The 22,182-nt window shown below is 46.0% G+C and overlaps 1 protein-coding gene across 1 annotated transcript; it reads left to right on the top strand.

The window, feature by feature from the left end:
- Positions 1-4,589: 4,589 nt before the first annotated feature.
- Positions 4,590-5,827, top strand: LOC126050995 (neuropeptide Y receptor type 2-like). The gene has a single exon (XM_049829604.1). The coding sequence runs from the start codon at positions 4,664-4,666 to the stop codon at positions 5,825-5,827; it is 1,164 nt and encodes a 387-aa protein (XP_049685561.1). The 5' UTR covers positions 4,590-4,663.
- Positions 5,828-22,182: the final 16,355 nt, after the last annotated feature.

The following is a 22,182-nucleotide window of genomic DNA, read 5'->3' as shown; positions in this document are numbered from 1 at the left end:
GACTGCTGCCAGATATGGGACTGGGGATGAGATGAGTCAGTGCTCCAGACAGCACTGCGGGAGATGAAGGGGTTTCATGGAGTTGAGCTGCTTTGGAGGAAGGACACAGCATGGAATAAATCAGTGAGCCAAGGCATGAATGTATCCATCAGCCTCAGCCCTCACACCCCAGTGCTTCTGTAGAAAGATTGTGGCTGTCATTAGCCAGAGAGCACAGGCTGGCCCAAGTCCCTCCAATTCCTCCTTTCAAATCAATAACCGTGATAGAATTGTAATTCCTGGCCATGCTCTGAGCAATCTTTCTCCTTACCTCCCTCTTTTCTGCACTCCTTGTCCCCACGCTGCATGCCTGCTGGCTGCAGCGACCCTGGTCTCACTTCTTGGGACAAAAAGAAGAATTTTAATCAACAATCTCTGTTTTCTCCAGCTCTCTGCCCACCCCTCCAGCCCTGCTTTCTGAACCCTGCCGGGCTTTGCAGATGGCTTTTCCAGGTCTGGATGTGCTCTGACAGATCCAGACCAGGCTGGCTGTGTGCCTGGGGCTGCAGCAGGGACGTGGAGGGAGCCGGGGCATCCCCAGAAGCAGAGATGCGTGTGAGTCCCAGGGCACTTAGGCTAGGCCCTCTGTAGGAATGGATTTTTGGAGCTGTCATGGTGGTCACTGTCCGTCTCAGTCATCAATAGCAGTGCGCTCAGCGAAGGGCTGAGGTTTCGCAGATCCTCTGTGCTTCCCCCTCCTCTCCCCCTCTTCCCAAGGGTTGAAGCCTGCTGGCACAGGGAACAGCTCTCTGCCTCGTTGGGAGCCGTCCCTGGGTCCCAGCCCTGCCTCAGGTTGAACCTCAGCTGGAGGAGAGTGTGAGGGCAGGATCCAGGCAATGCCCTGTTTCAGCATCCCTTCATGGCAGCCCAGCACAGGGCAGAGGGCTTAGGAGAGTATTTCTGCCTCCTCCTGGTCTGCCCTGCTCTTTTGCTCTCCCAAAAGCAGTTGGCTCTCAGCTCCAAGGATTTTTTCATCTAGCCTGGCAGGGCCGCTGGGCATGGGAGCGTGTGCCTGACAGCAGCCTACACATATGCCAGCACTTCCATTACTTGCTGGAACGGACCTTGGTCCACTCCTAGCAGCAGCCCTGCGACCTCCAGGCAGCCCCTGGAGTGGGAATATTTATTATGACCATTTTGTCTCTTAATTAAAATGCCTTAATTGATTTTTAATAGTTCCTCTTTGGAAAAAAACAAAGCAAACCAAATCAAATAATAACTCCATTAAGGCCATTTTGTTAGGAAGCGAAACAGCTCCAATAATCATGGTGTTCCTGGCTCCTCTCAGATGGTGGGTAGCTGCCAGTCTCCAGCAAAAGGAAATAGCCTGAGATGTGAACACGAGAACTGGCAGCCAGTTGGTGGGTGAGACGGGGGAAAAAGGGAAGGGAGTGTCCACTGGTGTCATGCCAGGACTTGGATACTGAAGATAAATGGGACAGGCAAGCCACAGAAACGGAGATAACAAGTGATAGTGATAAAGTGATGCTAGACAATCTGGAAGGTATAAAAACCCGGACAGAGAGCAAGCAGGGAAAGCACAGCCACTGAAAGCGTGCCCAGCCCTTGCTCTGTTTCCTTCACGGACCTTGCTCTTCTGGCAGTAAGGTTTGCTTCGGGGCCAGCTGCAGCACGGTGCCGGAGGGATGCTGCCGCGTGTGGGTCGGGCTCTGTCGAAGAGGCTGCGGCTGTGCCCTGCCTGTTCCCCTGCTCCGTTTCCCACTGCGTCAGCTGCACGGGGCGGCTTTGAGCTCCTCTCTCCCGCCGTAGAAGTTAGGACGTCCCTTTGGTCTTTGGGGTTACCTTCCCAGGGCTGGGGGCAGCTGTGTCGTGGAGGTCTGAGATCACCCTTAAGCAAACCCTTGCCCCAGAAAATCCACCCATATTTCCCTCCTGCTGCTTAAAGCTACCTTCCTACCCACTTAGCGGTAGCTATATGGTCTCCATTATCACGGTATCTGAACCTAACAACTTCATTTAGAGGAATCATTGGCATAAATCGACCAGCAGTTAGACAAGTTAGGCAAGCCAACGAACAGGGAGAGGGCAAGAGAAAGCAAATGTGCAGGCAGGGGTGGTCTACCACAGGCGGCTCTTTTGCTGGGCCTCCGCAGGGGCCCGGGGTTTGCAGCCAGACAGGCAGATTCCTAGGAGCATCTCCCAAGGGGGAATCACAACCCTTGCTCTGAGGAGCGATAAAGAACAAGCAGCCGTTTATTATTCATTGCAATGTAATTGCTGCCACCTTTACCATCTTGCCGCCATTATTTTATGGTATTTGTTTAGGGAACTAGCTGAAATGCAGGTGTTCTGCACAGAAAGCATTCTCCCTTCCCAAGGACAGGCTGTCCTTAAACATTTGGCTTGCAGGACATGGACCTGCGGAAGCCCACCAGCACCCAGTCAGCAGTGCTCCCGTCTCACCTGGTACAAACCCAGAGCAACTCAACTCGCTCCTCAAAGAGTTTGAGAAGGTACCCAGCACTCTGCCTCTAATTCCCAGCTTCGTTTGAGCCCTCTGCCTCCCTCCCTCAGTGGCAGGGCATTACCCCCCCCTCTCTGCAGGTCAGAGAAAACATGATGCTCTGCAGACCACCCTTTTTGGGCAGAGTGATGACTTTTGCTCACTTTCGATCAAGTGTGCGGTGGGAACGAGGGCCACACACGCAGTGCTGGGGAGAGGGGGTATGTGAGGGGCCACGTCCACCCCTCTCCGCATACCCCAGCAGCAATTCTGAGACACGGAGGCTGAGCAGGAGCCAGTAACAGAGCTGGCTTTTCTCCTGCTGTGTCTGGACTGAATGAAAACCCTGCCGTGACAATACTCTGCTGTTACAATGGCACCAAACGCCAGCCACGGTTCCTGACTGAGTCAGTTCTGGCTCATCAGTCAGGCTCCCTGCTCCCAAAGCCATATTCACGCAGACGTTTGAGCATCACACGGCAGGAGGTTCACCGATGCCGGGGCTTTGGCTCTCGGACCTGTTTGTGCCTGGACGCTCAGCAACGGCTCTGCGGGAGGCTTGTTCACAACTTCAGCGGTTTGCCCCCTGCACGTGCATGTCCCTGCAGGAGCTCCCTCCTCCGCAAAGCCGGCGGATGCCTGGGTGTCACCGACACGGAGGGGACAGACAGGTTCTTTTAGGGATCCTTGGCGACGGCCCTAAATCGTGGTTACAATTAAAGCTTTATTTCCTTAACAGGATATTTTGATTAGTACAGCACAGAATTTATGATCGCAACGGCACAGGATTTCTACGAGCAGAATCAATGTAGTACAAGCTACAAGTAGTGTAGTACAGAATTTGTAATACAACTTAACTTACAATTTATAATCACCTGGACCCTCTGCAGATCGGGTCAAACGCTAATATATGGTTTGCTGTATCAATTTAACAATGATAATCCAGACTCGAAAATCCTATCAAAGAATATGAGTCACTCACTGAATGCTCGGAGGAAGCAGAGGACGGTGTCCCTGGCCACGGTGGGTCACAGGTCTCGCTGTCCAGCAGTTCCCCACTTAGGACTTGTAATTGCTTCATTTTATGGACAGTGCTCTGCATGCTGTTACGCTTTCCCTGTTCTGTGACGGGGTCATCAACAACACCTGGCTGGCTGGGTGCCTGGGACCTTCAAGGCTGGCAAGGAAGGGAGTAATTGGCCTGGCGACCAGGAACCTTGAGGCTGGCAGGGAGGGGAAGAAGAAAACTGGTTTGTCTAGTTGGTTCACAGGACCTTCAGGGCCTGATAATGAGGGAAAGGGAACAAATACATGACCCGCTCTGTCACAGAGAGTGGCTGCTTGCCTCATAAAATGGTATTAGTTATGCTAAACACACTACCAGGGCTTGGGAGCAGGGGTTTACCAGTCTTGGCATTAGCATCACTAACACGAGCAGTGGTGAGACGCAGGCAGAGATAGGGTGACAGGTATTTTAACCTGGAGAGGTGAGAAATAAGAAACTGAAAAAACCCAGTGTGCAGTCTGGAAATAAATTGTTATGGGGAAGTGGAGAAAAGCACCTTGAATTTGAGAGTGTCCTGTTGGTTGTTTTCCTTTCCTAGTTTTAAGGAGTTAGGACTCACGGCATTTTTGTAGGCAAAGATGACTGACACCATCTTCGATTTCTTCTGTCAGCCCCAAGAGGTCCCAAAATTTTTGGCTTGTTTGAAGCAACCTCCCGGTTTTGCAAAGCCTAGCTTGAAGAAGCAGGAGAGGCAATGTGCACAGGGGCTCCACGAGCAGGGGGTATTTCAGGACCTACCAGTCTGGTCCTGGCTGGTTGAGAGGTTTTTCCCTCTTCAGTTCAAATAAACAGAATCTCAGAAACTTGTGTGAAAAGCTGCATTTTCCCCTGACCCTTCCCTGGGGAATTGGCATTCAACTGATCATAGGCTCTAACAGGAGGTGTAAGAGAGCTGAAAGTATGAGGAAGGATGGGGGGTAATGGAGATGGAAGGAGGATGTCGCTGCTGCTGCTGTTTAGCCTGAAATGCCATGTGGGACATGCCCTTCGAGTCTCAGTTCTTGCAGATCCTCTGCTGTCTCCCATGCTCTCACTTCTGCTGTGTCTGTGTTCCAGACCTCCTTCTCCTCCTGACGGAAAGTCTCAGGCGAGGCATGGGACTGTTGGAGGGAGCCAACAGCACCCTCACCATGGAGAAGACAGCATTAGATGAGAAGCTGCCACAGGGCTGGCATGCCAAGGACTTTGTCACTCCTAGCCAGGATCTCTCTGGGTCCCGCAGCGTTATGATGGACAGCACCAAGATCCTGGGGGTCCAGGTTGTTCTGATTGCTGCCTACTCCCTCATCATTCTGCTGGGGTTCATCGGCAACTCCTTGGTCATCTACATCATAGTGAAGTACAAGACCATGAGGACCGTCACCAACTTCTTCATAGCTAACCTGGCCCTGGCAGATCTGATGGTGGACACACTCTGTCTGCCTTTCACCCTAGTGTACACGCTGCTGGACGAGTGGAAGTTTGGAGCTGTTCTTTGTCATCTGGTCCCTTACGCTCAAGCTCTGAGTGTCCACGTGTCCACTCTCACCCTAACTGTGATTGCCCTGGATAGGTATCGGTGTATTGTTTTCCATCTGGACAGCAGGATTTCCAAGAAGCTCAGCTTCACTATCATAGCCATCATGTGGCTAGCAGCAGCTGTCCTAGCAGGTCCTCTGGCCATCTTCAGAGAGTACCGATATGAGGAAATCCCATCCATCAACCTCAAAATGGCTGTCTGCTCAGAAAAATGGCCTTCTGGTAATAACAGAGATGCCACTATCTACAGTCTGTCCATGCTCCTCCTGCAGTATGTTTTTCCTCTTGCAATTATTTGTTATGCCTATACCAGGATCTGGTTCAAGCTCAAAAACCATGTCAGTCCCACTTCTAGGAATGAAAACCAGTGCCGGAGGAGGAAGACAACCAAAATGCTAGTGATGGTAGTTGTGGTATTTGCCGTCTGTTGGCTCCCCTTCCACATATTCCAGCTTGCCATTGATCTTGATCTGGTTCTTATCTTCCATGAGTACAAACTTCTGTACACTGTCTTCCATGTTGGGGCCATGTGCTCAACATTTGTCAACCCCCTGCTCTACGGATGGATGAACAAGAACTACCGGAACGGCTTCCTTATGTTCTTCCGTTGCCAGAACAAGCCAGAAAGCATCCACACTGAAGGCTCGGTTAGAGGGAGGTCGTACATCTTCAGGGCCAACACTCTCAATGGGAGCATCAAACAGACTCCTGGCAACGGAGCACTGCCCACAGAGGTTTAGGGATGGGACATCTACCTCTGGGACTGAGGCTGACTGAGCCCAGAGACATTCTTGGGTGAATGCCTTTTTGGGTGGAACATTGTGTGGCAAAAACATTATAGCTACCACAGCCACGTAGAAATACCCCCTGTATCTCTCAGATCAATAAATCTGGTGTATTTCTGTCTGACCAAGCAAATTAATTTTTCCTTTCTCTGCATTCAAGTTATGCATGCAAAAGCATGAAAAATTACACACAGAGGCTTTCATTTAGCCAGCAAAATACGCCCTTTTTGCTATTTTCATTTGCCAAAGTGGGTTGCTAAACCTTTTACCCTCTGACATGTTACACATTACAAATGGAGAACCTTTATTGTTCATCTGTACATCTCCTACCCAAAAGCCTTAATGATCCATCTTTAGCTAATGCTTCCAGGGGGAGGGAGACCTACACTCTTCTGCAAACACGGGCTGGTTAGTGCCATCACTCCGCAGTCCTGGGAAGGGAGCAGGCTGGTGCAGGTTGAAGCTGGGCAATCCATGATCTCTTGCACAGCATTTACATGAATCTGCATTTGCAACCCATGGGATGAGCTCTCATCCTCAGAAAGCCCAGGAGGTGGCAGTGGCACAATTTACCACAGTTTCCTTTACAAGTGCCAAAGCAAGGCTTTGGGGACACCTCATTAGCCAGCGAGCTTGTGAGCCAGCGCCCTGGATTTAGCAAGAAGAGCAGGCAGAGAACCAGATAGGAAAGGAAAAAGCTGGGACAGCTGACCAAGAGGACTGAAACTGAACCTAGGGGACTGGCAAAGGTGATTTCCTCCAGACCCTAAGATGTGGCTCCTGCCATGCAATAACTCAACAAGTGCCAGCATGACCAGAGAGGTAAAACTGCCGACGACACCATTCTCCAAGGCACTCAGAGGGGTTTAAAGCTTTACTCTTTCTGCGGTTGGAGGTAGTATGGGTCTGTACATGGGTGCTTCAGTTCAGAAGACAGATGTAACCTGCTTGCATGGTTGTCACAGATGAGGCATTCTCTGGCAGAAGAAGACATGGAGACAAAGGAAGATGTATTCTTTCAAACCAAACTATATGTTCTCCTCCCTAAGGCTGTGTCAGCTGGGGAGCGTATTTTTAGCTCTGCCATCAAAGGAGCCTTGATTGCTAGTGTGATCTCAGCAGCTCGTCATTGGTGTTGTCCCTAAAAGTCAGTGTTCATGAGATTGGAAAGTAACTCCCAGATGCAGGAAAGAAACTCAACGGACCTCCTTATTAAAGATAAAAAGAAAATAAAAGCTATGATTTGTAGGTCTTCACTGGAGCAAGGACAAGAGGTAAGAGGACTTGCAGTACTGAGTATGCCAGCCTGGATCAAGCTGCTGGGCTGTCACATCTGGGGTCCTCAGGAGATGAATTGTCAAAGGGCTCTCTGATCCTCTGTTCCATTTTCCTAAATAGGTACAAGAAAGTGGTCTCTGGTTCCTTCCCGAGGGACTTCACTGCCAGGCAGGGTCTGCAGACCACACTCCACACTTGGAGGCTTGGGCATGCTGATGCCCAATAACTTCCCCAGCACCTGATCCTGCAGATCACAGCCCGTTTTTCTTTTTAGGGAGCTTCAGGATCTATGAAGATCCTGTCAGGAAGTCACTGATGTTCCAGTAAAAGGGACATCGGCTTCCTGACAGGACAAGACATGATGGGAGAACCAAGACACAAGTAAACCCTCCCCATGTGAAGGGCTGTGGCATGGTGGTGGGTGTTTGCTCTTTCATCCTGATGGAAGGAAGAGGATATTCTCCTCCACAGCACTGGTAAATTCTGTCCCTACCTAATAAGCTGATCATTTGTACTATCCATCCTCCTGAGGAACTCTCCCCATGTTTCCATCAAACTCCAAGATACAAGGAAATGTTTGCGTTGCAAAAGCAGCTTAAATGAGTGGAAAGAATTCAACTATTACCAATAAACACTTCAGAAAGTGATTTAACACTCAATAATATATGTCAGAGTAAAATAAAACATTCAGCAATGCTAGCTTGGAAGCCAATCATGCTGCCAGCTGAGATGGATGAGGAGCTAAATTGCTCTTCTAGAGGCCTTGCCAAAGGTTTTGTCCTGTGACACTGCACACAGTATCTGACTGTGAAGCAAGGCAGATAATGACATTATGAATGGCTGTTTAATTTTGAGCCCAGACTTTTAAACTAAATATGGATAAATAAATAAATAGACCCAAGCTCTTCACAAATAAATACTGGCAGTGGCATTTATAGGGCAGAGGGATTTTTATGCTGGAGCAAACTGAGAAGGAGAAACCATTTACTTGAAGTGTAACAGCAAATTTCTGTTTGCTTTATTTAATATACTTGTGCAGCTTTACTGATAGATTTCTGCCTGCAAGCCTGCTGGTTTTTCCTTGCTGTTGGAAAAAGTTACAACCTTCCACACTGACTGCTGGCAGGGAAATCTGCTCTCGGTTGTATGTACATGTCCCTGTGGAAAACCACGATGCCTGTATTGATGGAAAGTGGCCCTAGTGTCCACTGCCAAACAGAACAAGAGCGGGTGGAGAGCGAGGAAGTGAAGCTTCTTGCCAAAGGTTGATTTGGGCAAATAAATAGTATGTTATAGACTTTCATGACTGCATAGAAGACAGGAATGAATTTGTTTCCATGAAACAGAAACCTGCTGGAAATGAAGGTTCCCCGAATATTAACACTCTGCTAAAGACGGCCTTACTGCCATGATCAGTTCCATGAAACCAAAGACCAGAAGCATTTTAAGTTTTTGAACTATTTAGAGCTCAGGACAGGGTATGACCCTGCTCTGTTGGCGTCAAGGGCAGATCCTCTAGTAGTTACGGATATTCTTGGAGTCAAAGGCATCTTCCCACTGCCTGCTCCTTGCCAAAGGTGCATCAGTGAATGCCCGCCAAGCTGGGCTCCTCTCTGCAGAGCTGGCCCTGGTATTACTGATGTGGGGTGGAATGACACATGCCAATGGCACAACAGCTGACAGGGATAAGGTATTTCATTGCAGAGTTAGAAACACAGGGACAAAAATGAAAACGAACAAGTGTATCATCAAAGCTTCTCTAGAAGACAGTGTTGTTCTGGTGACCAAACAAATTTCCTCTAGGGCTTTTCCTGATTCTTGCTGACATCCTTCTCAAAATGCTGCTTCACTGAACCAACCCAAGGATATTTCACAGCTTTTAGGAGGGGGGGTCTGAATTTCCTAAGAAACACCCTATTTCTTATGCTAGGACACTCTTTCTGGTCACATCATACAAACCTTGTATTATAAAAAGTACCACTGAACAGTTCTTAATTGCCAAGCGATCCCTAGCAGATGATTAACTTTGATTAGACACCACAGGTGGGGATGCCTCTAACTATCCCATGCAACCATTACTCACATGCCAGACAAATACAAGAACAGCTGAGACATGGCAACATCATCATTTAAAAACAGCAGCATCAATAATTACTGTTCCCTATTACAGGCTGCTCTAAGAGATCTCAAGAGTCCCAGAGTCTCTTACAAACTTCCAAGCTTGACAAAGCACATGGAAATTCGCAGAGCAAAGGTTGTGTGTGCTTTGGACACAGGAGGCTCTCCAAGCAGTAGAAATTTTGCCTCTAAACCACTTAGTTTGCTCTGAAAATTCCTTCGCATTTGATTTCCAAAGCATGTATGTCTGTAACAAGCTAATGCGTGTAAAGAGAGCAAAGGTTTGGGCTTTTTACTTTTCCTTGTCTTAAGGCAATACATACAGCCAGCACTTAGATCAATGCCGGGTCCTTCGGTCAGGGCTCTGTTAGAATCAAAGACGTGACACACTCCCGTGTACGCCTGTGCTTCGTCCTGCTCCTATAAAGGCCAGATCCATCCCCTCGCGGCCCTCTGCCCTGCAGTAACGTGTGCCCTCTCCCATTACCCACGGCAGACCCAGTGAACAACATCAAATGGCACATGTTTTATTCAATATGCCCACAAATGTATCGGCAGAAACATTGCTCGGAGCTTTTCACAAAGGGTCTGTAGGGAAATACCTACTAGACCAGGAAAGAAGCGGTTCCTCTAACATATGCTAATACAAGAGGGGCTGGAGTGCTGTTCTGCTGAAGGAGGTCACAGACAGCTCAGCGTTTCCCTTGATATCAGGTGTTAATCTTATCATTGTTACAGCTAGCACGGTCTGAAACCAAATTAGCCTTTGTTTGGGCAGGAGCTGTGGACTTGGTGATTTCTTTGTGCGTCTTTGTCTTTCGGCTCGTTTATTGGGTGATTTTACCAGCGTCTCTGAATGTGCTGGGTTTTAAATAAGGCCTCAGGATCAGCTAACCTGGTGAAAATCAGGAATTACTGCAATAATCCAGAAAAAAAAAATGATTCTGGGTTCATATGGGTGAGCAGAATTTGGTCCCTTGGATTTGAAAAAAACAGAGCTTTGTCTTCCTTTCAGTTTTCCCTTATCTAGCTTGAGATTCTTCAAGTGCCAAAAATAATATTGCATATTACTGCCAGAACATTTATCTTCTCTTTGAGCTCATTTCAGAGAACGGATTTGTTCAGGAGGGCCTGGGAGGGGAAGAAGCCTAGGTTTTTAAAGCTCATCGTTATCTCTAGTCTCAGTGTTTTGTAAGTTAAAAGACAAATCAGAAAAAGACAAAGTCACTCACACATGCCGAGGGAGGTACCAATTTATCTTCAGACAACAGATTCAATTTTCTATCCAGACACCCCAGCACCCTTTGCTAAAGTGTTGTATGTATATGGGGCTGAATGAGGTTGTGGGAGGAAAGCATTTTTCTGCTGCTAATAGCAATACCTTAGTGTCACTCATGATTTATAGCCAGCAAAGAATGCTTTTTCTGGTCTATGTTCTGCTCAGTGTAATGAGTACAGAAGGAATAGTGCGGATGCCTCATGGAGCTCACAGGAGGAGATCTTCATTAGTTCAGTCCTCTCCAGTGTGGCAGCAAAGACCGTGAACATTAGAGGAGAAACACTTTTGTTTATAACTAGCTTATTGAAGTGCACAAGCATGGAGTTGTCACCGTGTCACTCTGCTAATGTGTCACAAACTTCCAGACACTGTTTGTCTTCAGGATGCGCGGGCAGCTCAGCTACAAGGTGCTTCTCCTTGCTGCTGTGTGGAAGGAAGAATGAAAACAGGTCACAGAACAAGATTTCAAGATATTCGGGACAGGATGAGCCCCTGGATGAAATCTGGAGGTTAATATGGTTCTTTATGGAACATGGGGTAGATTGTTGGCTCTCTTGGGACCAGGATGAGTAACACCAAAAGGGGAATGAACTTTGCCATGGTGTAGGAAGAACAGAGCCTCTATCAAACTAGAGACAAGTAAGAAATAACAGCAAACCTGGAGCCATCATGGCCAGTATTCTGCCTTAGAAGCAGTAAAAGATACTGTTTAGGGAAAGTATGCTAACTTGGCCACTTTAGTGGTCCATTCCCCTCTTACCCCTAGCAGCAGCCACAACTAGTTATATTAGAGATGTCTAGACCATTTAGTAGCCATTTCTAGACTTTTTGTTTGTGATTTTGTCTAATCCCTCCCTGATTCTGACAATTCTGTCCGCTTCCACAGCCTCCTGTGGCAGCCAGTTCGAGAAGTTCTCTCCCCATGCTGTAAAAAAGTACTTTTATCTGTTGAACCCAATCCCCTACTAGTTTCAGCAAATGCCCTCCGGTTCCAGTACTGTGGGACTTGCTGAATAGCAGCTGAACCAGTCCTTACCCAGTGCCGCCTTCATTTTGTAAATCTTGATGCCTGCTCCTTCTCCAGCTTTCTCCTCTCCTAGCTCAAGTCACATCTCCTAAGGCAGCTTCTTCATTCCTGATCATCTTATTTTCTCTTCTGTGGACCTCCTCTAGTTCCACATATATCACAATGGGCTGAATTTTGCTGTGAAGGAGTCTATCTATCTATCAGCTTTGTTCCAACCTTGCTTGAGATCAACCATATGAGTGCTTTTAAGTATGTGTGGGGGAAGGACACCTCTTGATAAAATGTCAGGCTGCCTCTCCCTGGCTGCAGCATCATTGTATTCTTAACGAAATCTCATTACACTGGTCACTGAGTCAGTTCAGTGAATCACAAAATGTATCCCCAGTTTTGTTTTTGAAGACAAGAGCCACAAGGGCAGTCAGATCCCTACCTCACCTTGAACTCTGTATCTGGCAGGTTTATCCAGGGGCAAGACTGGAGTCCAAATGATCCTGATCCCGGACTAGCGTCCTAAATCACAGCTTCATCTGTCCATTCTACAAAACAGAAAAACAAAGAATTGTGCATTTCAGGAAAAGAGTGATGAGTTTTTGTTACTTGGCAACTGTCGCTCCCACATATTTTGGAAGAATTTGAGAACACCCTGTGCCTCTCAGAAATTAACCAGCTTAGGTGAGGAGGAAGGGAACTGGCAGCAGGTCCCCAAAACTTTGAGCTGGGAAGATCTCTTGGGGCTCGTGAAGCAAAAAGTGCTTTATGTCTGCATGCTCCTCAGCTTGTTTCCTCAACGTGACTGTCTGCATCAGTTTCTGGGCTCTTCATGGTGAAATAATCCATTGTTCTGCCATTTCTGTCTCGCAGAAGCATTTCACAGCCATCTGAATGTGCTCTAATCCACCTGCCAGCTGCAATCAGCACACAGCACGGTTGCATTCCTGTCAGCCAAGATTTGAGCATCAGAAACAAAAACCTTCAAAAGAGGAATCAGCAAGAGATCTGTGTGTGAAAACTGTGGAGGGGGCAGTCAAACCTGAGGGCTTGGTGAAAGTACACACAGTGATAGCAAACCGAGGCAATGAGGCCAGAGTAAAATTTGACTTGCTTTCTGCAGTGGCAATTGACTTCAGACAGGAATTCAGACATGATTATTAAAACAATAATTTAGGGCTTCAGTTGCTGGGAGCTAATCTCCAAGGTTGAACTCAGCAGATGGCTGTGTAAGTGGACCCCAGCTAATGCATTTATGCAGTGGTTCAGCATTTTTGGTCCAGTTTTGTTACTGACAACTTTGCTATGTGAAATTCCATTTCTTCTTCCTAGGTTCGAGAAAAGAATCTAGTGGTTTCAAAGTGCAGATCTCAACTCTCCGAGACAACCCTGCAGTACCCAATTAAATAAAGCTAAGAGAGCAAAACTAGCATGGCAAGAACTGATTGAAATTGTCTGTTGCTTCAAGGAGTGCAATAACATGAGATTGCTATGGTGGCAAAGATGTCTTACTAAAGCATAGGGTTCACTGGTCTTTGTAAGGTCTGCCTGGCACCGCAGTCCTTCGTTATGTGAAATTCCAATTGGCTTCATGCAAAATCAGTGAGAGTTGGGTCATTAATGCCCAACAGTTTGTTTGGAATCCTGGTCTTTGTAATTATGTCATTAAAAGGACATGAGCTAATCTCACTGCAACCCAAGCAGCATGAACAGCCTGGCAAGAACTCTCTTTGAAATGCAGCTATTAAAGTACTTCTCATAGATTTCCCAGTCTGCAGGGAGATGTTCTGGGTATTTTAATCATATACATGCTGTAAGAATAGTATAAGAAAAAGTCATAGGAAGTAAATGCGAGTTTATTTATTTGGCTCTGGCTAAACCATTCCTGATTGCAGAGTGTCTCACCTCTTCCAAGGCTCCTGTGATGGAGATTTCATCCACTCCCTGCACAGTCTATTCTGAGCCCTTCCTAATGTTTAACCAATAAATCTCTCTTACTGCAATCTCTTACTTCTTGTCTCCTGGCAGACACAGATAATAGTTTATTACCTTCTATACCGCACCTTTACATTTTTAAAGGATATTATTATGCATCTCTTCCCTCCCCTCCAGACTAAGACAAGTAATTTTTTTCTGTCCTTCCTCAAAGGGCTCATTTGCTGTACCTCTGTTTGTTCTTGCTGTTCTCCTCTGGACTTTCTGTATTCAACCGCCAGTAGTTCTGCAGGTAAACAAAAGGACTGAAGGAGGTAAAAAGGTTCTGCAGAAATGTTAGATTCTCTGAGCAATCACTCCATATACTGGAATACATAATGGGGAACTGCTCTTTTCCAAACACAGTCACTGCCTCTACACTATGGCAGGAGACCAGGGTCTTTGTTTCGCTGTCAGCAGAGCTATTTCCATGTTCTGACTCATTAACAGCTGTTTCTACACGGGTAAAAGCAGCAACACTTTGCAGTGTTATTCAAGCCCTCACAGGTGAAAACTATGAGGGAAAAGTTTCCCTACAAGTTGCATCAGTCATGTGGAGTTTTGTACCTCGTGGGTGTTGCCTCGTGTTTGCAGCTCTGGCTGTGTCCATAGCATGACCATGCACGTGGCCCTGGTCTCTAGGACACAGGGACACAAGAGACAGGAGGTCACAGTCATCATGTCCAAACTTGCCTTTCCCAAGGAACCTGGCGCCTCGCAGATGTGTCTCCCTCTGAGTCAACCTCAGGACTATTTCTTGTGCTACTTGGCAGCTGTCTGCACTCCCCATCCCTGCTGTGAGCGCAGCAGTCACTTCCTTACCCCTTTTAATTTACAAACAGGCCCAGGGAACCTTCAGGCTGTGGCTGGACCCCCAGTCTGGGATCCAGTGGCACTGGTGGAAGAGGTTGCAGTCCCCAGCCCCACCGAGGTGCCTGAGCAAACAGCTCAGCCAGCAACACAGGGGCAGTGCCAACTTCTCACTGTCCCTGGTATCCCCCATTCAGGGGACATTTAATTGCTACTTCTTCCACTCTGCCTCGAAGAACACCACTTGCATTGTATTGCCTTGTATTGTGGATAGAAAGTAATATTCTTTTCAGTTAGTTCTCACTTCCAGCTTTGTCAAATCCTAGATCTTAAACTGCTGAGCCTTGCTTTCCTCTTCTGTGAAACAGGACAAGTGCAGCACCCAGAGGCTTGTAAAACATGTCATATGTGCCAGCTGAATAGCGCTACTGCAGTAAAAAAAATTATAATTGAACACATCTTACAATAATTATGTTTCCATCAGTCGTGTATTAAGGAGGCAGACCTTACTTGGAAAGTGCTTTAAATACTCAGGGAAAAACAACTTTTGAATTCTCAGGGGTAAATATTTATTCCAGGCTCTCAAAAAAGCAATGATTTGTGAATCCAGGTGTGGGAGGGTTTTTAATGGCGACAGTGCCTGGAATTTTTAGTAGCAGCATCTACTACTTTCAATGTGGAGTATGAGTATTGACTGAAGGATGACCACAGGCTTTGCTCTACTGCTCATAAGCATTTCTGAATTGTTTGGACAAGAATGATTCTAAAGAAATACTAACACAGTTGTTTTCTGTTCCAAGGAAGATAATTAAAAAAAAGCAATTTTTAGCCAGTTCTTGTTGTCTTGTGCTGTCTTATGCTTCCCTCCCTGACGATTGCTAAGATGTGCAATTAGAAGAAGAAGTTTCCTCTGCTGAAACCACTTTGGAAGATTACAAGCTCTGGGCTGCAGCATCAGGGAACAGCCTGAAGAGAAGCTTGGGGCACCCCTGCTACAGACCAAATTTACAATGTTGTGTGCATACCCCAGGAATCAGCAAGACAAAAAATTAAATTTAGGAGCAGCATGGACGTGACCTCCTGAAGCAGAACAGCCAGATTGGGAAGGTAGAAAGCAACTTGCTGTCATGGCTGTTATGATCAGGTCATGTCTTCACTAATCTGTGATCCATGTTGCACCAATTATTAATGGAGACATTTATTTCTCCTTTTTTTTTAACATAATACTCCCCCCCCACCCCCCCACCCCAACTTGCAACCCTTTTATTCAAGGGTCTCAAAGTGGCTCACGATTACCAGAGGTTGGAGTCTTCCCTGGGAAGTGTTTGAACTGCTCCTTGTGGAAGTGTGAGTTGCACAAATATATTTGCAAGTAGCTCAGAGAGCCACAAAACAAGGACAGCCAGGTTTCCTAATGGCCTTATGCCTGCTGCCTGTCTTTCTGGTATCTAAAAATGTGTCAGCTCACACAAGTGGCACTCTCTACCTGCTGTGTTCTTGCACAAAACTTTTCAAATACAACGTTGTGGAGACCTTGACTCCCCTGTCAAGTATTGTTGAAATTCATCAAGTGGTTTAAAAGTTCAATGGGGCTTTCTACCCCATTGACAATTCATGAATTTTGGAGCCATGGGGCATGAGGGTAATTGGCTTTCTAGGGAACTGTATCTTAAAGTTACCCTTCATCACAGGACACCCCAAAAGATGTCAGTTCTTTTGTGAGTGTTAGCAGCCCCTTGTCTTTTTCCTTAGAGGCTCTTGTGTGTACCCCCCTGGAATTTTTAACCTACTTCTCCACTATTGAAGACAAATCACAAGTCTGAGCTCTGGCTGAGCCTTTTCATTATCAAGCACTAACGGGCATGGCACCAGCCGCACAAGAGTCCTGTCAAATGGAAGAGCTGGGGCAGAATCTCCTTGTTCCCTCCAGTGCACTTGTTACTGTTTTGTCTCTTCAGGTTCTGTTTCAAGTCATGGGTTCCCTTCGGTTCCTTATAGGGCCATTCCATAGATGAATGCATCGTGCTCTGAGAAGGTCCTTGCTATTTCTCAGCATATATTTCCCCTTTGTTACAGTCTTTGTATCAGGTCTGGTCATGCCCCCATGTATTCTGGTATTTCTGGTACCCTGCACCATCTTAGAAATAAACGAATAATCTCCTTCCTCACATGCACACCTTTTACTGTACCCACCCAAAAACCAGAATGCCACTTTTGTGGCAAGAATTCTTCACTTATGCATTCAGATGACCAGTGATCTATAAAAGCAAGTTAAAAATGAGGTCCCTAAACAGAATTTAATATATCCTTGTTGTTGCTGTGGTTGTAACTCAGTGCAGATTTGATGTTTTCAATCCAGAGTTGCAAGGATATGCACTCTTTTATCAGTCCATTTTGATTTAAAAATTCTTATCTCTGTTAGGCATTAGGTTAGCTCAACCTGCTGTATTAATAAACTGTCTCTTGGATGTTTGTAGCCCTTTTAGGACTTCTTGAGTTTCATGGTTAGCACAATGCTATACAGAGCTCATTCCTTCTATTCCCATGCGGTTGTGCTAATAAATGGGAGATAGATGCCTTTTGGCATTAACAAACAGGTGCAGCCCCTACAGTGTGACAAAGAAATGATTTTGGCTGGGACTTTCCTGCGGTATATTATCAGAGGGGATCGTATAAACAAGCCAGCACTTGTCAGAAGGAAGCATGGGGATGTGACTTCATTCCTGGATATCATCCTACTTTACAGTCCACAAAACCTCTGTAAGACACCGGAGCTCTGAAGGCTGGAGGCAGCTTGCCTGTGTCTCTGCATGTGAACTGTGCTGCTAAGGGTCTGTTCAGGGACCCTCCAGAGTGATAAATATGCCAAGTCACTCTGAGGTATGATATGAAAAGAGACCCTGGCACCGGCTTCTGCTTGCCAGAGACTTGCAGACATTTAGAAATGGTCTGTCGTGCAAGCTGAGCCACAGCTCAAAGTTCTTTTAATTCTTGTAAACAATAGACAACTGCTGAACGTGATAAGGCAAGGGTTTCAGCTCAAAATGGACTAGGGAACAGGAGGGGAGGGGTGAGAGACAGTAGCCAGATACCAGGTAGGAGGTGCAGTTGTTAAAGCTTTGATGTTCTCCCCTTCAGTGGAAAGAGTGGAGACAAGATTAACAGTATTGCACTCAGTAATGGTATTATCCTGTTCAAAACACCAGGAGATGCCGTTGTTCTGAATGTCACTGTGAAAACATGAACTATCAGTGTACTTGATTCTCCACTCAGTTGCTCTGTTTGAAACCAGATTAACATCACAGAGACCAGGATTACACCTTTTGTATTTGACAGTTGGAGCTGTTTTTTATATTCAAGAAAACTGCCTCCTTGCTGGCGTGTGTGGCACTTCAGTACTTGCCACAGAGTGTGGTATAAGCCATCAGCTACCACTGAAGGGGAAGCTGGAGGATTTCTTTCCTAGTCATGCTGCTGAAGGTCCAGCAGTGGTACACACTGTCAGCACCCCAGACATACCTCAAACATAACATGAGAGCAAAACAGATCCTTGTTGTTTTCACACACACTGCAGAGCAGGAGAATGAGCAAGACTCTGGAGGAATTCACATGTACTCTACATATCCCAGACTGGCTGTACCACTATCTGAGCTCTTTCCAATACAGCACTAAGTGATTCACATCTCTCCTGTTGTTCTTTCTCCCACTGTATCTCCAGGGGAAGATGTGAGTGCAAGGAGCGTGTTGTTCTGGTGGCTATCTTTTAAAAAAATGTATATTTAATTATCTTCCAGGAGGCAAGATTAAAAAAAAAAGCCTCATTGCTTTGGGACCAGAAATTAGTGGAGTTTATTCCTGAGGGAGCTCATTTTGCAATCCCAGCTCTGCTGTCTCCCACCCAGTCAAGCTTTACTCTTTATTGCAGGCAACCAGCTGTGCCGTGCCAGGAGGGAAGCTGTTGGCTCCTGCTTTCACTCCCGGCACTGTGCTGCCTTTTACTGTATGTCCATGCTTCAGTGAAAAGTGCGGCCATAACTTCTGTCAACCTTTCTGAGTAAGCTTTAATCTAGCAGAGGTGAGGACTGTGACAGTGAGGCTCAGTCTTCCTGAGTAATCTTACCCAGCTCCTTCAGAGGAGCTTGCTGCTGCAGCTACACAGCTACCGAATCCTTACCCATGCCGGCTAATTTACAGCCGTGTGCATGATGTGGGTCTTTTATCGGCATTGTAGACAAAGACTTTAGATAGTCTCAGCCAGAAAATATGGGCCAAGACCTTGACTCGAAGATTCCCTTTCCTCGCTGGCTGTGCATTTCTGAGAAAGAATTAAGTTACGGTGCGGGGCCACTCTGGAGTCCTGCTGGTTTGGTGACAGCTGTGGTTATGGGCAGCGGTGGTGAAAGGTGCAGTTTCACAGGGATAGGAATAGACATTTATCTGGATCCAGTTCACTGGTCTTGGGCTAGGAATATTTTAGGGCATCCCAAAAGTCATGCATGGCTGTTCTGAACTCTCAGGGATGCAGGTGTGCAGAAAGACGTAGGATACAGGTGGAGAAAGACTACAATTTTCATTAATGTATGGTCATTCCCTGTTTGTTAAACCTGGGACTGCTTTTTTTTTCCTCCCCAAACTGACTGAGGTGGGGTTAGAATCAATGATCTGTGTCAACCAGTGAGTGACTTCAGTGGGTTTGTGAGATATCAGTCTTCAGGTGTTCTTTTTCATCTCTTTGCGCTTCAGTTTTTTCATCATTAAAATGGTGAGGGAAAAGCAGTGTTTACCCACCTCACATCACATACCTAATTACTGCCATCGAGTAGGTTTCACTACTGTTGCTGGTAAAGTGTCATATTAAAGCTGCAACCCCAAATGCCAAGTCTTTGAGTAGCTTTTCCTTCACGAACCACATAGACCAAGTCAAACTTGTCATATTTAACAGGCTTGGCACAGAGGATGCTAATTTCATAAGGCGATGCTTTCATAAGGGGCAGCTCCTTCTTAGTGAACGTATTTACCACTCAGTGAAACACATTTCTGTACTTCATAAGCTGTGAAAGGGCCTGAGCAAACACACTGCTTTGGGAACAACAGAGATACCCAACATGGATCAAAATCATTAACATGCTCGTTAAAGAAAGGAGGCAGTTATCTTGATTGATTTCAGAAAAATTTTACATGCTACTTAACAAAACTGTAACGAAATAGAGCAATATGTCCTGTTGGAGAGAGCAGCACAGCAGAAACGCTGGAAAATAATAATACTTCTGCAGCTGCAAACAGCAGGAAGGACAGCATTCACGTGCCTTCTGGGGATGAGCTGTCAGGCTCAGCACGCAGCCCTGTGCTGGCTCCACCTTGTACTCTCATTTATTACCACGAAGATAATGACTCCCTCCTCCCATGCAGGCGCTGCTCTTGTCAGAGCGCAGACCCACCATGCCGGCACGGCCTGCCCCTGCGCTAGCTGGCAGTCTTGCCTGCTCTGGAAGGGACTGTCGAGCTGCTGCACGTCAGGGACGCCTGCTTTCTGCGAGGCTGGCTCTTCTGCAGCTGCCTCAGGGCCTGGGCGCTGTCATGACTGTGCCACAGAAGGACCGTGCAGCATCTCAGGGCTCCAATGTTTTTCTTCTGCAAGCAAATAGCAAATGCAACTTACACATAGCGGGAGAAAACTCAGAAACTGTTTCTTGAGGCAAGACCATTTTCCTGCCTCTCTGGGGACAACTCCTGCAAAAACAGGGACAACGACACATTAGTTCTGTTGTTCCTGGGAAAAGATATAAGTAGGACAGAAATGTTTATTTAAAGAAAATATATTCAGGACCCCCATAAAGTGTCAGACCTAGTCAAGACTCTGCCTTTAATAGCCACCAGCACTGTATTCAACCCTCTCTAATAGACTCTTATGGTTATAAGGGGAGCTTTTCCTAGTCCTTTAGAGAGTGGTGAGTTTGCTCTTTAAACAGGAAGTTGTTTAGCTCCTATTTGTTTATCCTGATGCAGTTTTCTAGATGGGTGCATCATCCATGTGATGTTTTAGTGGGTTTTGGATACCTGCTGATGTACTGTGCTCATCTGTGATCAACTGGCAGCAAAACTGGACGTATTTCTTCCTGCGAGCTTTGAATGGTTATGCTTCAATTTCACTTTCCAAATCTGAATGAAATTAGAATTTTCCATTTCAAAAGCTATCCCCTTTACTTTATTGGCAATAAAGAAGGAATGGGAACGCTTGCCTAGCCTGTTCTGTACTGTTCATTATTTTACACCAATGTATAACTAGGTTTCTCCTTTCCTTCATAAACTCTCTACAGTCTTTTTAACTGTGCTTCTTCTCAAAGCTTTCATTATTTTCATCACATAACATAGAACACTTTTATACCTCATTTAGTAGAAAAACGTGTAGAGATCAAATTTTAGTTTAAAATATGAAGGTCACCTCTAAGCCTTGTTAACAATTTTACTGAAATAACTAGAAGACAGAAGTAATATGAATCATTGCTTCTATTTTATTGTTTAGGAAAAATGGAACAAATATCTTGAAAATGTTTTATGTAACCTTTTTGAAAGAAACGTATTTCACTTACTGTGAAATATGAGCTAGTTTGACTGCTGTTGAATAGATTGTTGGGATGGTTACTCAGAAACCACAGCAATTTCAAAGAAGAGAGGCGGGTTCTGTTTTATAAACACAGAAACCCCAGGTACTAGCTGTGGCTGTAGCAGCCTTACAGAGAGACTGATATTTTTATGATCCTGGAAGATTAAATGAGAGGTTGGTACAAAAACTCTATTGGTTTAACGGCTGCTTTGTTTTGGATGAAACAAGAAGATACCTTTTGCTACCTAAATCAAGTGTATCACTTTTGGTCCCTTTTCTTGTGCGATAATTTCATGCTGTGAGTTACCTGTTCAATAAAGATACCCACATTTAAGAGCCAAAGTATTGTTGTTTTGTACCCCCCTCACCCCCAGAAACCTGTGTATATAATTAGAAACACTGAAAATGTTAACATTTCTGAGATCCCTGATGTTTGTTCTTGCAAACAGCTCCCAAACATACCAGAATTCATGAGAAATATAACAAATCCCTTCTTGCTTTTCCACTGGTGCCATTTTAAAAATAGTAACATCTTTATTGCAACATTTCTGAGGGAAAAGGGGCTCCTTTACCCTTTTACAGACAGACAGATGCTCCTTCTTTGTCTCCAGTCTTCCGACTGCTGCTCTATCATGCTGTTACAGTTATTATCAGCACAAAGACCAGGGATGGCAGGGTGAAATGGGAGCTATAGCAGATGTGTGCAGAGCCACAGAGGAACCAGTTCGGTGTGTTTTTACTCTCAAAGGAAAGCATGACCTCATGATCACCAGTGTAGTGTCCTAGCAAATCTCACAGAGGTTTAAAACGACTTATAAGGACTAATTAAAGCTGTCCCTGGTGTCTGTAGCTGATAATGGGTCCACCTGACTGCTACTATATTCCCTGCACACCTCCCTCACCAAGGACAAGGCTCAGTAGGTCCCATTGAGGTTTTAAGCCCTCCAGCTCCCCTGTGAAAACGCCCCCCCCCAAAGTTCTTGGCAGTGTTTTCCTCCTTGCTGTCGTGCTGTCTCAATCTCACATAGCTTTTGTTTCAGGGGCTGGTGTCATGAGAGCCTCTTGGAAACTGGTGCCGTTTGAGGGCTGACACGGGGATGATGTCAAATCACACTCAGAAAAGACGCCTCAGCCCCATGTTACTTGCATGACAACATTGTGTTGATTGAATAGGAGAAGGGATTGAGCCTTGGAAGGCTTTGCAGATGAGGGAGCTGGAGATGGATGAAACT

This window comes from Accipiter gentilis, chromosome 26, assembly GCF_929443795.1.
Source record: "Accipiter gentilis chromosome 26, bAccGen1.1, whole genome shotgun sequence".
Classification (NCBI taxonomy): Eukaryota; Metazoa; Chordata; class Aves; order Accipitriformes; family Accipitridae; genus Astur; species Astur gentilis.
The sequence above is the reverse complement of the archived record's forward strand: the minus strand, read 5'-3'. Positions and strand labels throughout refer to the sequence as shown.

What these genes read in the sequence shown, in the direction of transcription:
- LOC126050995 (XM_049829604.1), top strand. Translation starts at nt 4,664, where the DNA reads ATGGGACTGTTGGAGGGAGCCAACAGCACCCTCACCATGGAGAAGACA.